The 14,056-nt window shown below is 34.0% G+C and overlaps 2 protein-coding genes across 7 annotated transcripts; both read left to right on the top strand.

The window, feature by feature from the left end:
- Positions 1–2,444: 2,444 nt before the first annotated feature.
- On the top strand, positions 2,445–9,273 carry LOC102617105 (cellulose synthase A catalytic subunit 3 [UDP-forming]). 4 transcript variants are annotated; one of them, XM_006482814.4, is made up of 15 exons: positions 2,445–2,567; positions 3,124–3,279; positions 3,714–3,909; positions 4,123–4,343; positions 4,426–4,531; positions 4,626–4,824; positions 5,062–5,328; positions 5,420–5,765; positions 5,841–5,978; positions 6,371–6,496; positions 6,580–6,792; positions 6,980–7,244; positions 7,388–7,590; positions 7,870–8,220; positions 8,329–9,273. In XM_006482814.4, exons 2-15 carry the CDS (start codon positions 3,256–3,258, stop codon positions 8,911–8,913), a joined length of 3,240 nt encoding a protein of 1,079 aa, XP_006482877.1. In that variant the 5' UTR covers positions 2,445–2,567; positions 3,124–3,255; the 3' UTR covers positions 8,914–9,273. The 4 variants fall into 4 exon arrangements, with proteins under 4 accessions (XP_006482877.1, XP_006482874.1, XP_006482875.1 ...); XM_006482811.4 differs by having other exon boundaries at positions 2,555–2,703; XM_006482812.4 differs by lacking the exon at positions 2,445–2,567 and adding an exon at positions 2,590–2,738.
- A 980-nt stretch (positions 9,274–10,253) lies between these two features.
- On the top strand, positions 10,254–11,729 carry LOC102617979 (hypothetical protein). 3 transcript variants are annotated; one of them, XM_052439211.1, is made up of 3 exons: positions 10,254–10,446; positions 10,873–11,091; positions 11,401–11,729. In XM_052439211.1, the coding sequence occupies exons 1-3, from the start codon at positions 10,393–10,395 to the stop codon at positions 11,575–11,577; spliced, it is 450 nt and encodes a 149-aa protein (XP_052295171.1). In that variant the 5' UTR covers positions 10,254–10,392; the 3' UTR covers positions 11,578–11,729. The 3 variants fall into 3 exon arrangements, with proteins under 3 accessions (XP_052295171.1, XP_006482879.1, XP_006482878.1); XM_006482816.4 differs by having other exon boundaries at positions 10,263–10,446; positions 10,864–11,091; positions 11,413–11,729; XM_006482815.4 differs by having other exon boundaries at positions 10,263–10,446; positions 10,864–11,091.
- Positions 11,730–14,056: the final 2,327 nt, after the last annotated feature.

The raw sequence follows: 14,056 nt of genomic DNA, 5'->3' as shown, positions 1-14,056 counted from the left end.
TAATTATTAATTAATTAATAAATAATATATTATTTAAGATAAAATTTAGAATAAAAAATTTAAAATGTCAACATTATTATTACACGGCGATGATAAACAATTTTGCACAACAGCTCTCGCCAGTGAAATCATTCCTTCCCACACGACACTTTCATGGTAACTGAACTTCCATGCTAACTAGAAAACTTTAGCTCAATTCCAGGATAGCAGGAAGAATGATACGACTGGCGAGCTGTTGGACTTGGCACTTCCCTTCCCCAAGTACTTATTACCTATATATTATATGCTCTCTAAGAAATTTTTCCATCAACTATTTAAATTCATAAAAATTTTCTTTGACAAAGGAAGATCACAAATTTACGTTAAGCATGTATCGCATTGGTTATAAAGAGATGTACCACGTCAAAAATAATTTCTATTTAATTTTTTTTTAAACAAAATTTATATTTCTATTTGAAGTTGTTGTTCAATATATATCCAGTCTATTTTATATTTCATTACAAGAATTTAAGAGTTCGGTTTAAGAAACAATTAGGAAAAAGAAAAAGAGAAAATGACCTAGCTACTACAATAATGGAGGATTTGATTATAAAACCATGATGAATAAAGACTTAGTAAACATCTAAAAAATGGAGATATAAAAGTGCGTTTATAGAGTAAAAGATAAAGTTTTAAGTTATGATAATAAACTTATTGAGTATATAGATTTATTGAGTACTGTGACGGGTTTTCAATATTCCCACCCATGGTAAATGGTAATATGAGGCACCGACATCAATACATCTAACAACTCCTTGGTAATATGAGGCGCCGACATCAATACATCTAACAACTTCATTTCTTTTTAATCTCAAATTGCTGCTAGTTGGTGAGTTTTTGCAATCAAATCATGCTTTTGTGGTGGCCCAAATATTCAAACAAATGGTATTCTATTTTGTTGTCAGCGTTATGCCCGTATTGATAGGATATTATGCTGCACGAAATCTTTAATTAGAGTCGCGATGATGATGGATACAAGTTTGTCATTATTAAATTTGTACTTAAAAAAATTTAAATTATTATATTCATCTGCAATTAGTAATATTTTTTTAATTTTTTTTAAAAACTCATTCGTTGCGAGTTTTAATAATTATTAAATTCACCTGTAGTCCGCAATGATTTTTTTTTTCAAATTCACACATTTAAGATCATAAATATTAAAAAAAATACTTTCAGTAATTTATAAAAATTAAATTATATAATTCAAATTATAAATTTATAATAATAGCCTAAACAATTCCACATAAAATTCTCCGTTCTAGATTTTATTAATATTACTAATTAATATACAAGTATTATCAACAATATTAACATGTAAATTTTGGACAACTATTGTTAATAATTAATTAAAGCAACTCGTAATGATTTGAGGAACACTCATATATTTCTAATCACACACTCTTTTGCTTCAATTTTTTCCCTGCGGCCAAACAGCTTTTCTATTGTTTTACATGATTATTATATATGCTAACCAGCGGAGGGGACAAAATACTCCATTTTGAATGAAATCATTCCACATGTTTTAATCTCGAAGCAAGCACTATAACCCTGTCATAGTTTACAAAATTAAAGGAGTGGTTATATAACACGCAATGTTATTATTAATAATGGGTGAATATGTATAAATACTTTTTTTGAATATTGCATAAGAAGTACAATACAGATAGTGATAAATACAAAAGTGGGATGATAAGCTCTTTTATCTTTTACATCTATCGAGTGTCAAACCATAATCAATTTTGTTAAGCTTAATCCCATTCACTTAACTTTGATTGTGGGTACATATTATTTATACTTAAATACATACAATGCCGTTGGTTTTCTCTTAACTTAAATTGCTTATTAAAAATTATTTAATTTTTCATAAAAATTTTTTAATTCAATAATAGACGAAATAATATTTTATTAACCACTTCTGTTAATTTTAAATCTCAGCAATTAATCCAACCATTTGGAAAAAAATAAAAAAATTTGCCCACGAGCTGAACACAGTAAACTGCGACAACTGCCCACGTTTTCCGTTTTTAACACCATTGTCAAAAGCGACCAAAAAAAAAAAAAAAACGCGAAACGGGTTCAAAGTTCAAAATGAACGGAGCAAAAATCATTGTTCAGGGCCAACGTGGCACGTTCTCATTCGCGAAAGTAATCTCACTCAAAATCCTCCATATACGAAGTAAGTACTCCCCAACGAAACTGCAAGTCTGCAAGTCTGCAACAGCAGCACAACAGCGGTAATTTCGTTATTTTTTCACTTCACTCCAGCAGTACGCATCCAAAATCAAGCTAAGCCAAACCAAGCCCATAAAGGTAAAAATCCAAATAAATTTTAATAAAAAAAAAAAGAAAAAGACATTTTAACAAAAAATCGTAACAACGGATGTTAAAATAATAAGAGACTCAAAAAAACGACTTTGAGCAATACTTTTTCTTTCGCTGTAGCGAGCACTGTCGGTGGTGTCGTTTTGATCTGAGAGCAGATTTATTGTTGATGTGTCGTTTTCGTGTATTTCAAGTCATTTCTCGATGTACAGCTAATTAAACAGAAGCAAATTTTATTATTATTTTTTAAAAATTATATGTATTGATCTATTTATAGAGATCGTCACTGGCTGTCTGTTATTTTGAATTGCTCGTCTACTCAGGTCAGGTCGGATCATTTTGGTCAGTCTCACAGCTCATTGATCTCCGATTCCGTGGTCTGCTTATCAAATGTCGATTAACATTTTTTTATTATCATTTAATTTTGGGCACATTGATGGATTATTTGTCTGAGATCTGATTTTGTCTTTCCTTAAATTTGTGAATCGGATTTAGATTTGACTTTGTTAATGTGCTGTTTGGTAACCGAGAAAATCGAGGAAAGCGAGAGAACATCCAATTGAATTTATTTGCATTCCAGTATGAGATATTTGCCCCTTTTTTCCTATTTGTTTGCTGAAGTTCACTAACTGACTGATGCAAATTTGCAGTGTGTGTTTTTCTATTTTGCTACATATTTGTTTTAACTGGAAATTAAACTGAATCATATTAATAGACAGTGTTTATTGAACGAGACTATCTGATCCGCGCTCTCTTTTGCAGATCTGAGCTTTAAACTCGAGCAATTTGCGAGAATTACTAGTTGTTGAACTGCCAGGCATGCAGAGATCTTGCTGAGACAAGAACTATATTCTATATTTGTTGCTCAAATTTGAACGAATAGAAGAAAGTAACATGGAATCAGAGGGAGAAACAGGGGTACTATCAAATAACTTCTGATTCATTTGTCTAGCTATGTTAGTTTTTGAAGTTAATGATTTGTCTTTCATTGTTTCATTGATTAGAAAACTGAGGGGGAAACAAAAAAAGAGAAAGAAAATGATTGTATTGAAGAAATTTTATGATGTTTTGCATTCTATGGTGTGAAGAACATCATTCCATTTAAGCTAAACAGTTTGCGTGTTTATTATTGTCTTTTAATGGATTTCATGGTTTGTCTCAAGCAACTGAGTTGGCAATAGATATAAGCAGTGCCTGAACTCTCAACTGTTCTTGATGTTTTTGATATGCAGACAGAGTTGGGTTTGCTGGTTTGTTCTAGATTTGTCATTATGTGGTGTTAGATTAATAGATATTGCCTTTTAAGGCCTTTGAATTGGATGGGCTTTAATAATTTTTGTTTTGCTGCTCAGGTGAAGTCCATTAAGAACTTGGGTGGGCAGGTTTGCCAGATCTGTGGTGATAACGTCGGCAAAACTGTGGATGGTAATCCATTTGTTGCTTGCGATGTATGTGCATTTCCCGTTTGCAGACCCTGCTATGAGTATGAGAGGAAGGATGGGAACCAGTCTTGCCCTCAGTGCAAAACTAGATATAAAAAGCACAAAGGTTTGTTAAACAATGCATTACTAAATATTCATTAGATGCTTTACTTCGAAGTATTAAATATGAATTTGTAAATACAATGCGATCCATAACATTTAAAGCTGATCAAATTTTATTGACATTATAGAATGTAAATGCCAAGGATTTTCTCCCACTTCTAATTCTTTTTCCTTGATGGATGATACTGGATGACATACTTTGCTCATTGTTTTCCAGGTAGTCCTGCTATTCTAGGGGATCGAGAAGAAGATGGCGATGCTGATGATGGAGCAAGCGATTTCAATTACTCATCGGAAAATCAAAACCAAAAGCAAAAAATTTCAGAGCGCATGTTGGGCTGGCATATGAGATACGGACAAGGGGAGGATGCCAGTGCTCCAAAATATGACAATGAGGTTTCTCATAACCATATTCCTCGGCTGACTGGTGGGCAGGAGGTACGTCAGTAACCTTCTGGCATGCTATTTATCTTTTTGCGGATAGATCGAAGTCAAATAATCTTTTGGCCATTCCTGCTAGGTTTCTGGGGAACTGTCTGCTGCATCGCCTGAACATCTCTCCATGGCATCTCCTGGAGTTGGCCCTGGCAAACGTATCCATTACTCAGGCGATATTAATCAATCACGTATGTACATCCTTTCACAAGCTACTTTTTCCTGATGCTATCGTCATTCCTTTCTGGTATTAATTCTTGGTCCTGGGAACTACTCTTTTTGCAGCTAGTATTAGGGTTGTGGATCCTGTAAGGGAGTTTGGATCACCTGGATTAGGCAATGTGGCATGGAAAGAGAGAGTTGATGGCTGGAAGATGAAGCAGGAGAAGAATGTTGTTCCTATGAGCACTGGTCAGGCAACATCTGAGAGGGGTGGTGGGGATATTGATGCTAGCACCGATGTGCTTGTGGATGATTCCTTACTGTGAGTTCCTACCTGATTGAATTCTATGAATTTTCCTTTGTATATTGCCATGTTTTGTCTTGTGCTTGATTACATCAGCTTCACTGTCTCAAGGCATTTCACAATTTCACAGTGAGATCTTTTTTCACTCCTAGCAGACTTTGTCATTTGTGCAGGGACTGTCGTTCAATAAGCATGACCACTAGTCATTGGTTTGCAAGTATAATAATCTCAAGTCTAATTGCTTTTGTCTTATAGGAATGATGAAGCCCGACAACCTCTCTCAAGGAAGGTTCCCATTCCATCATCTAGGATAAATCCTTACAGGATGGTTATTTTTCTGCGACTCATTATTCTTGGCATTTTCTTGTACTACCGAATAAAAAATCCTGTGCACAATGCCATTGCTCTGTGGTTGATATCTGTGATATGTGAGATCTGGTTTGCAATATCCTGGATATTTGATCAGTTCCCCAAATGGCTTCCAGTAAATCGCGAGACATATCTCGACAGGCTTTCTCTGAGGTACCATCTCTGTCTAATTCGTCTACTTGTGTCATATTAGAACAAATTCTGATTCTTTTTCTGAATGACATCAAATGTATACGAGTAACAGGTATGAACGGGAAGGGGAACCATCACAGTTGGCTGCTGTTGACATTTTTGTCAGTACTGTTGACCCATTAAAGGAGCCTCCTCTTGTGACAGCCAACACTGTGCTGTCTATTCTTGCAGTTGACTACCCTGTTGACAAAGTCTCTTGCTATGTATCTGATGACGGTGCAGCTATGTTGACATTTGAAGCACTATCTGAAACGTCTGAATTTGCAAGAAAATGGGTACCCTTCTGCAAGAAATATAACATTGAACCTCGGGCTCCGGAATGGTACTTTGCTCAAAAAATTGACTACTTAAAGGATAAAGTCCAACCGTCATTTGTCAAAGATCGTAGAGCTATGAAGGCAAGATTTATTGTGCAATCATACCTGCTGCTTCATTCTCCTTGAATATCACTTACATCTTGCCTTTTGTTGCAGAGAGAGTATGAAGAATTTAAAATTCGTATCAATGGGCTTGTTGCCAAGGCACAAAAGATTCCTGAAGAAGGATGGGTTATGCAGGATGGTACCCCATGGCCTGGTAATAACACCAGAGACCATCCAGGAATGATCCAGGTAACACCGTTTAATTGTAAATCTGCTTATAATTAACATGACTTGTAAGGGCCTTGTAGCGTAATGAGTTTCTATTGGAAGAAAAACTTTTCATAGAAAAGCCCATGGAACAAGTACATGCAAATATGATTTTATGAATATTGGAATTTCTATTTCTATTTGCATTAACCACCCATTCAAAATTTTCTTATTGTGTCATGTGGCTTTGAGCTGCTTTCTTTTTGTCTGTTTTTTCATCTATTTTGATTATGATTCATTTGGGTGCTCTGAAGTAAAGTCTGATGGTTTTTTCTCATTGAAAGTTGGATCATTTTAATCTGGATGTGGATATGAACTGAAGCTTAGTTGAGTTGATTTGTTAGTAGGATCATTGTGCTATTTGTCGTCTGTAGGTTTTCTTGGGAGAAAATGGAGGTCTTGATGCTGAGGGCAATGAGTTGCCACGGTTGGTTTATGTTTCTCGTGAAAAGCGACCAGGCTTCCAACATCACAAGAAAGCTGGTGCTATGAATGCACTGGTGAGTAGTTAATAGTAAGTTGGACTTTTACTCTTCATTATGGGGTTATCTGACTTCTTGTTGCTTGTTTAAATTTAATGCAGGTTCGAGTGTCAGCAGTCCTTACTAATGGACCTTTCTTGTTGAATCTTGATTGTGATCATTACATTAACAATAGCAAAGCCTTGAGGGAGGCTATGTGTTTTATGATGGATCCCAATCTTGGGAAACATGTTTGTTATGTTCAGTTTCCTCAGAGATTTGATGGTATCGATAGGAACGATCGATATGCCAATCGCAATACTGTTTTCTTTGATGTAAGTTCTTTATTCTTTCATAATGTAGTGTACTGTCATTCCAGTTCTGATTGTAGTTAATGCATTGTATTCTGCTAGCACGTGTTTTCATTTGTGCATGTATCTTATCTGTGGTAGCAATTGGATGCAAATTTGAAAATTTTTCAAGACAACTTTTTCTTACACTTAATTTTCTTATGGATTTTAGATCAACTTGAGAGGTTTAGATGGCATTCAAGGTCCTGTTTATGTGGGTACTGGATGTGTCTTCAACAGGACAGCTTTATATGGTTATGAACCTCCACTTAAGCCTAAGCATAGAAAACCAGGGTTGCTATCTTCACTCTTTGGTGGTTCACGAAAGAAGAATTCAAAATCGAGTAAAAAGGGCTCTGATAAGAAGAAATCCAGCAAGCATGTGGACCCTACTGTGCCCATATTTAGTCTTGAGGACATAGAGGAAGGAGTGGAAGGTACATTTCTTGACTTCTATTTTCTTCAGGTTTTGTTTCTTGGTTGATCTAAGCTTCCAGGTTCTAACAGAGCAGAATGTTACTAAAGTTGTTGCAGTTTTATGTTGTATGACTTATCCTCCCTGTCATATTTGCCTACGCAGGTGCTGGATTTGATGATGAAAAGTCACTACTTATGTCACAAATGAGCCTGGAGAAGCGATTTGGTCAATCAGCTGTTTTTGTAGCTTCTACACTTATGGAGAATGGTGGTGTTCCACAGTCTGCAACACATGAAACTCTTCTTAAGGAGGCCATTCATGTTATCAGTTGTGGTTACGAGGATAAAACAGAATGGGGATCTGAGGTATGTTGTCTGATTTAACAGACACTGATGTATTTCCAAGTTTCTGTCTATATAAAGTGACTGTGTGAATCTAAGCAACTGAAATGACTCATTGTTCATCGAACCATTTCTACTAGGCTACTGAATGACCCCTTGCGATGTTATTATAATTCTGGTTCATCTGTAAATAATATGGCACCCCCACCAACACACATTTCTTATTGAAGAAATAACTTTCATTCTCTTTGTTATCATTTCAGTTTCTCTTGCAAACACCGATTTTTGTCTCTTGCTCTGCAGATAGGATGGATTTATGGTTCTGTTACGGAAGATATTCTTACAGGATTCAAGATGCATGCCCGTGGTTGGCGGTCAATTTACTGCATGCCTAAGCGCCCAGCCTTTAAAGGGTCTGCTCCTATTAATCTTTCAGATCGTCTAAACCAAGTGCTTCGGTGGGCTCTAGGTTCTGTGGAAATTCTTTTCAGTCGGCACTGTCCTATCTGGTATGGTTATGGTGGTCGATTGAAATTTCTTGAGAGGTTTGCTTATGTGAACACCACTATCTACCCTCTCACTGCAATTCCTCTTCTCATGTATTGCACGCTGCCAGCTGTCTGTCTATTAACGAACAAGTTCATTATGCCTCAGGTATTTAATCATTACAATTACATCACTAGTTCATTTTTCTAATATTTCAAGTTTGTGAAAATAGACTTCATACCCTAAAATTCTTTTGGTTGGCTCATTTTCTTGCAGATTAGTAACCTTGCCAGTATAGTGTTTATTTCTCTCTTTCTGTCCATCTTTGCCACTGGTATTCTAGAAATGAGGTGGAGTGGTGTTGGAATCGATGAATGGTGGAGAAACGAACAGTTTTGGGTTATTGGCGGTGTTTCATCCCATCTATTTGCTGTTTTCCAAGGTCTTCTCAAAGTACTTGCTGGTATTGACACCAACTTCACTGTCACCTCCAAGGCATCAGATGAAGACGGAGATTTTACTGAGCTCTATATGTTCAAATGGACAACACTACTTATTCCACCAACAACTCTTCTTGTCATAAACTTGGTTGGCGTAGTTGCGGGTGTCTCGTATGCCATCAACAGCGGTTATCAATCATGGGGTCCTCTCTTTGGTAAGCTATTCTTTGCCTTTTGGGTGATCGTCCATCTTTACCCCTTCCTCAAAGGTTTGATGGGACGCCAAAACCGGACACCCACCATTGTTGTCGTGTGGTCAATTCTCCTTGCCTCCATATTCTCTTTACTATGGGTGCGAGTTGATCCCTTTACCACCAGAGTCACTGGTCCTGATGTCGAGCAATGTGGAATCAACTGCTGACAAATAGTGGCTGGATTTCAGAAAAATTGTTTTGGTCTCAAGTCTAAAAGGTGGGGAATCACTGAAGTTCATGATTTTGCCTCCTCTTCCTGTCAGTGAACTTGTTTGTGTATGTGAACTTGTTTTTGTGTATGTGAATTCGCATCTTGTGCAGGATACATATATTTATATATCTATAGGTGGTGAAAACTAGAAAAATGGCGTTGTTGTTTATTTTGGAGAATCTGGAAGATTAGATTATTCTATTTTAATTGATACATGTAAGCAAGCATACCGCTGAAAGATTTATTCATTCTTAGTATACATTGCCAAATTGGGAAGCAAAATCAAATAATGTGTGGTTTGGTGTGGCTTATTAAATGGTTGTGAGTATTTATAATTTTATAAATCCTTTTTTAAAATTTTTGTTGTTCGGTTTTGTTTTCGAATAGAATTTTTAAGTTTAAATAAATTATTTTATTTTTACTAAAATTTAAATTTTAAATTTTTGAAAGTTAAATTTTTTATATAAAAAATTAACTTTTTAAACTATCTATTTATCTATTTTATTCTTTTTATAACATAATTTTAATAAATACAATTATTAAAAATATTTTAAAATTTTTAATAATATTTATAATTAACAATCAAATAATTAAATTTTTTTATTTTATTTATAAGAACTCTACTTTAATCAGCTCTATTTCAAAAATTATAACAAATGAAGCCTTTTATTCAATTTGATTTCTCGTCGAAAGCAGATACAGCGTAGACAAGCGATTATCACTTTTATCTTCAACAAAGTTTTAGTTATATGATAAAACGAATTTTACAAGGGAAAGGAGGAAAACCATATCTCTCTACTCTCCAGGCTTAGCAGCACACTGCACGGGCCACCCATTAGGCCGAATTGGCAGATGCAAAAAAAAAAAAAAAGCAGTCTTTATTATGAGGGTCCGGCTACCTTATAATTGTTGTGTGGTAGAACACGAATTATAATTATATAATTAAAATTATAATATATTTTTTATTATTTATTATTTTACACGTGGTTATGAATTATGATATGAATTTAGAGTAACTCCAAAAATAGACAAAACCAAAAGGATTGATATATTGACCACAGGCACAGAAGTTGCAAGGCCAATAACAAATCTCACACGTGGTCGTTTCCACACCCTATGCATGGAACAGATGACGTGTCGACACAGTGGGTACTGCCGCGCATCATCATCAGTCTTGATCATACTACAAGCGTCACCACGCGACACGTGTACTGCAACTACAGTGACAGATAATAACACAGGGAGCTTGGCCACGTAGCAAGTGTCATGCAATCAATTTTATCAACAGTCTACGGCGTTATCTCGTATTTGTACTCCTTACGTCAACGCACCCGAGCCGAGACGAAGATTTTACCGAGCTTCGGCACCAATAAATAAATTAATAACTGAAGAATAACAGCTTACAGTTGCTTGCCGTCCTCGCGAAATATTTGCAATGGCTGTCACTGAAGAACCAATTCTCTCTCGACTTGATCGTTTAGACAACTTGGTAAGTCCTTTAATTTATCAGATTATTGTACTACTATTTTTATATTTTACGGTCACAAAATTTCTAATATAAATTCATAGCAATAATTTGATTCGTTGTAAATGGAAATAATGTTCATGGGTATCAGGGTATGTTTCTCATATTACTAATTTGGATTTGTGGGCAGCGTCCTATTGGGTCGAACGTTTGTTCTTCTTTGTCATTATAGGCAATATCTCTCTCGAATTTTGTAATAATCGTTCAATTTGGTCGAATGTTAAAAAATATTCAATTGAAATGATCTCGTTGTACGTAAGTAATTTTATTGTACCATATGGGGCGAACATTATAATTTCGTATGTAGAATCTTGCACCTGCACTAGCAAGCTGTTTAATTTGAGATTATGCTTTACATGTACATCTTCTTGTCTTTATCAGTTGAGGCAGCTGGAGGAAATTAGAAGCTGCAACAGGTCACCTAAGAGCTCTTGCGCATCCACACCGTCAAGTGGGACCTTCACAAGTGAGGGTCAAGCATCGTCCGTTGAATTCTCCCCCAATAGTCTAGAGAAGCACTGCCGTCCGATTGATCGCGTGGTGATGGAGACTGGAGTGAAAGGAACAGTCGTAGAGAGACTTGATCGTATAGAAGCCCATGTACTCAAGGTACCAATCAACAACTGTGTAAAAATATTATTTATTTTATTAGTATTATTATAAACTCATACATGACTTAAGCTCGAGCTTGGGGTCAAAGCCCTAAGAAGGCAGCTTATAACACTGGAACTAGACCTTAGCTAACTCGATCTATGTATAAAATACTGCAATACTGCAGCTGCAGCAATATTGAAACAAAAAAGAATCCCCCTTTGGGCTTTGGTTAATGACTATTTTGATTCATTGTTGAATATTGTCATATGTTAGCTTTTATGATGAAGTAGACGTAACTAAAGGGGGTCTAATGTATTAAATCAGCTGTGCCTGCAGTTGGAAGAAGAATTAGAAGCAGAGAAAACCAGAGAGGAGGAAGGTGACAAGAAGGCTCATAAGAAGGGACTCAAGCAATTTGTTAAACAAATTGTCAGAGGAAAGGGGTCGCATAAAAATAAACATAAAGATAAAACAAGGACCCATTTCTGTTTAGTCACTTGATTAAGTTCTCAAAAGTCCGTCTCCGGTCTTGTATGGAATATGAATCATTTTCTCTCTTTTTTTTTTTTTTTTTATAATTTCCGGATTTTCACTGGGAGCTTTGTAAAAGAGACCATAAGAGGCTGTGATGAGGAAAGTGGTTTGTTTGGTTTTTTTTTTTTTTTTTTTTTAATTTGGATAAATTTGTTTATGAGCAGTTTGATTCAATTAAATTATGTATAAGCAAATTGATAACATTACGGTTAGAAGCCCGCTTCATATGGCCGTGGGGGGCTTTATTCATTCATTTATTTTTCTTGTTTTAAAAAGATAGGCGGGTCGTTCAAGCGCCTCTTTCTCTTATATGGGCCTCGATCTGGGAAGCCCTAAGATGATAGTCAAACCTATGAGGTCAAAGTTGGTCTAAGCCAGCAGCTGAGAAAAAAAAAGAAGGCATTACTGAAGTTACTGGCCGTAATTGGGCTCATGAGCTGGGGCTAAAGATGGCAGTGGCTTGCAGCACTTGCTGTGAATTTGTTGTTATCAAATTTGTATCCGTCGAAAATTTTAAATTACTAAATTCGTCTACAATTTGCAAAGGGTTTTTATTTTTAAATTAGGAGCGGTTTTAACAATTATCAAAATCATTAGGTAATTTGTGAAAAATTTTCGTGGGTTTTAATTAATATATATAATTAAATTTTTTAATATAATTTTATGATTAAAATTAAAACATAAGTAATGAAAATGAAGAATGCAGACTAGTGAATACTTGTATGGGTAGCCGAATGGATTTTTTCACAATATCAAATCTACTCACAACGTACAATGAAATATCAAACTTGCTTCCAACCTGTAAATTACTAATAATGGATGGGTTTTGTCAATTTGGAGTAATTTTGCCATCCCTATTTGGAAAACCATTGAGGACTAAGAGCGACTGATTCACTCGCTCAATATTAGTTGAACACGTGCATGTCACATTATTTTTTTAAATTTGGTTTTGAGCATGTTTGGTATGTTATCTAATGGGCATATGTGTTTTCTTTTCAAAAAATTTAGTATTGTTTGGTTATATTTTGAGTAAAATATTTAGAATTAAATAAATTATTTTGCTCATATTAATAAAAGTTTAAATAAAGAGTTAAATTGTTTAAAGTATGCTTAATTTATTTTACATTCTTTTTTATTTTTTTATGACATAATTTTAAAATATTTGTCTATTAAAATAATTTTTAATAAAAATTTTTATTGACAACTAAATAATTCAAATTTTTTAGCAAAATATTTACTCATAAAAACCTTATTTAAGTAAGTTTTATTTAAAACATAGCCTTTATTAACATCAGTGTTGTGCTGTCTTTTGAATTTAATGTCTTATTTTACTTTACTCGATTTGTTTAAATATTTATGGTTATGCCACATTTCAGATTATAGGTATCTATAATATTGTCCCTAGGATTGATAGAATTTCCTGAATCTTGATCAGGATTTGGGATCACGGCTTGAATGGTATAGATTTGATATAAATTTTTTAAATAAATTTAAAATCAGTCCGAATTTAGTAACAAAATTTTATCTTAATTTATTATTAAAAATTCCAATTAATATCCTCAATGTCCTAATTGTCCCAACTGTTATTTTAATTATTAATTAATTAAGTTAAAAAGAATATTTATGTTAAAAGTAAATAATAATAATAACAATAATGGATCAAAGCCGAAACCTAACAAGTTCCACTACTTTGCATTCTTTTAATTTTTTTTAGTTGACAACATTGACTTTTAAAGTTTAGTTGAACTAAACAAATGGAAAAAAAAAAGTTTGTTAATTTACATATTAAAATGAGATAGTTTTGGTTAAAATCGGGACATTTTTAGAATTTGAGATGAGTAATTTTTAAAAACTTCCCCTGAGGTTTGGGCTTGTTGTAAGTAGATGATGAGAATTAATTTATTTGTAAAAAATTTCCTACCGTCAGTTAATTTTAACATTGACCGTTAGTTGACTGTGCAAAGACAATATTACCCTAACAATAATTTGTAGACGGAAATAACTAAAAAAAATTAAAATTGTTGGCTATTTTACCCTATTTAAATTATTGATATTTTCTTAAAGTTCCTACAAGAAAGATAAAATTAAAAATTTAAAAAATCCTCTTTAAATTATTGATATTTTCTTAAAGTTTCTACAAAAAAGATAAAATTAAAAACTTGAAAATGAAATAGTTATAAGTTTTACCTATGATATTGTAAATTTTTAGAATTGACAAGGATAAAATTGTCAAAAAATAGGGTTTGTGTTTTTCGCGCCAACAATTTTAATTTTTTTTTCAGTTATTTCTGTCTATAAATTGTTGTTGAGGGTAATATTATCTTTGCACAGTCAACTAACAGTCAATGTTAAAATTAACTGATGGTAGGAAATTTTTTACAAATAAATAAATTCTTACCATCTATTTACAACAAGTCCAAATCTCAGGAGAGGTTTTTAAAAATTA

The sequence above is a fragment of the Citrus sinensis genome, chromosome 4, assembly GCF_022201045.2.
Source record: "Citrus sinensis cultivar Valencia sweet orange chromosome 4, DVS_A1.0, whole genome shotgun sequence".
Taxonomy (NCBI): Eukaryota; Viridiplantae; Streptophyta; class Magnoliopsida; order Sapindales; family Rutaceae; genus Citrus; species Citrus sinensis.
The sequence above is the reverse complement of the archived record's forward strand: the minus strand, read 5'-3'. Positions and strand labels throughout refer to the sequence as shown.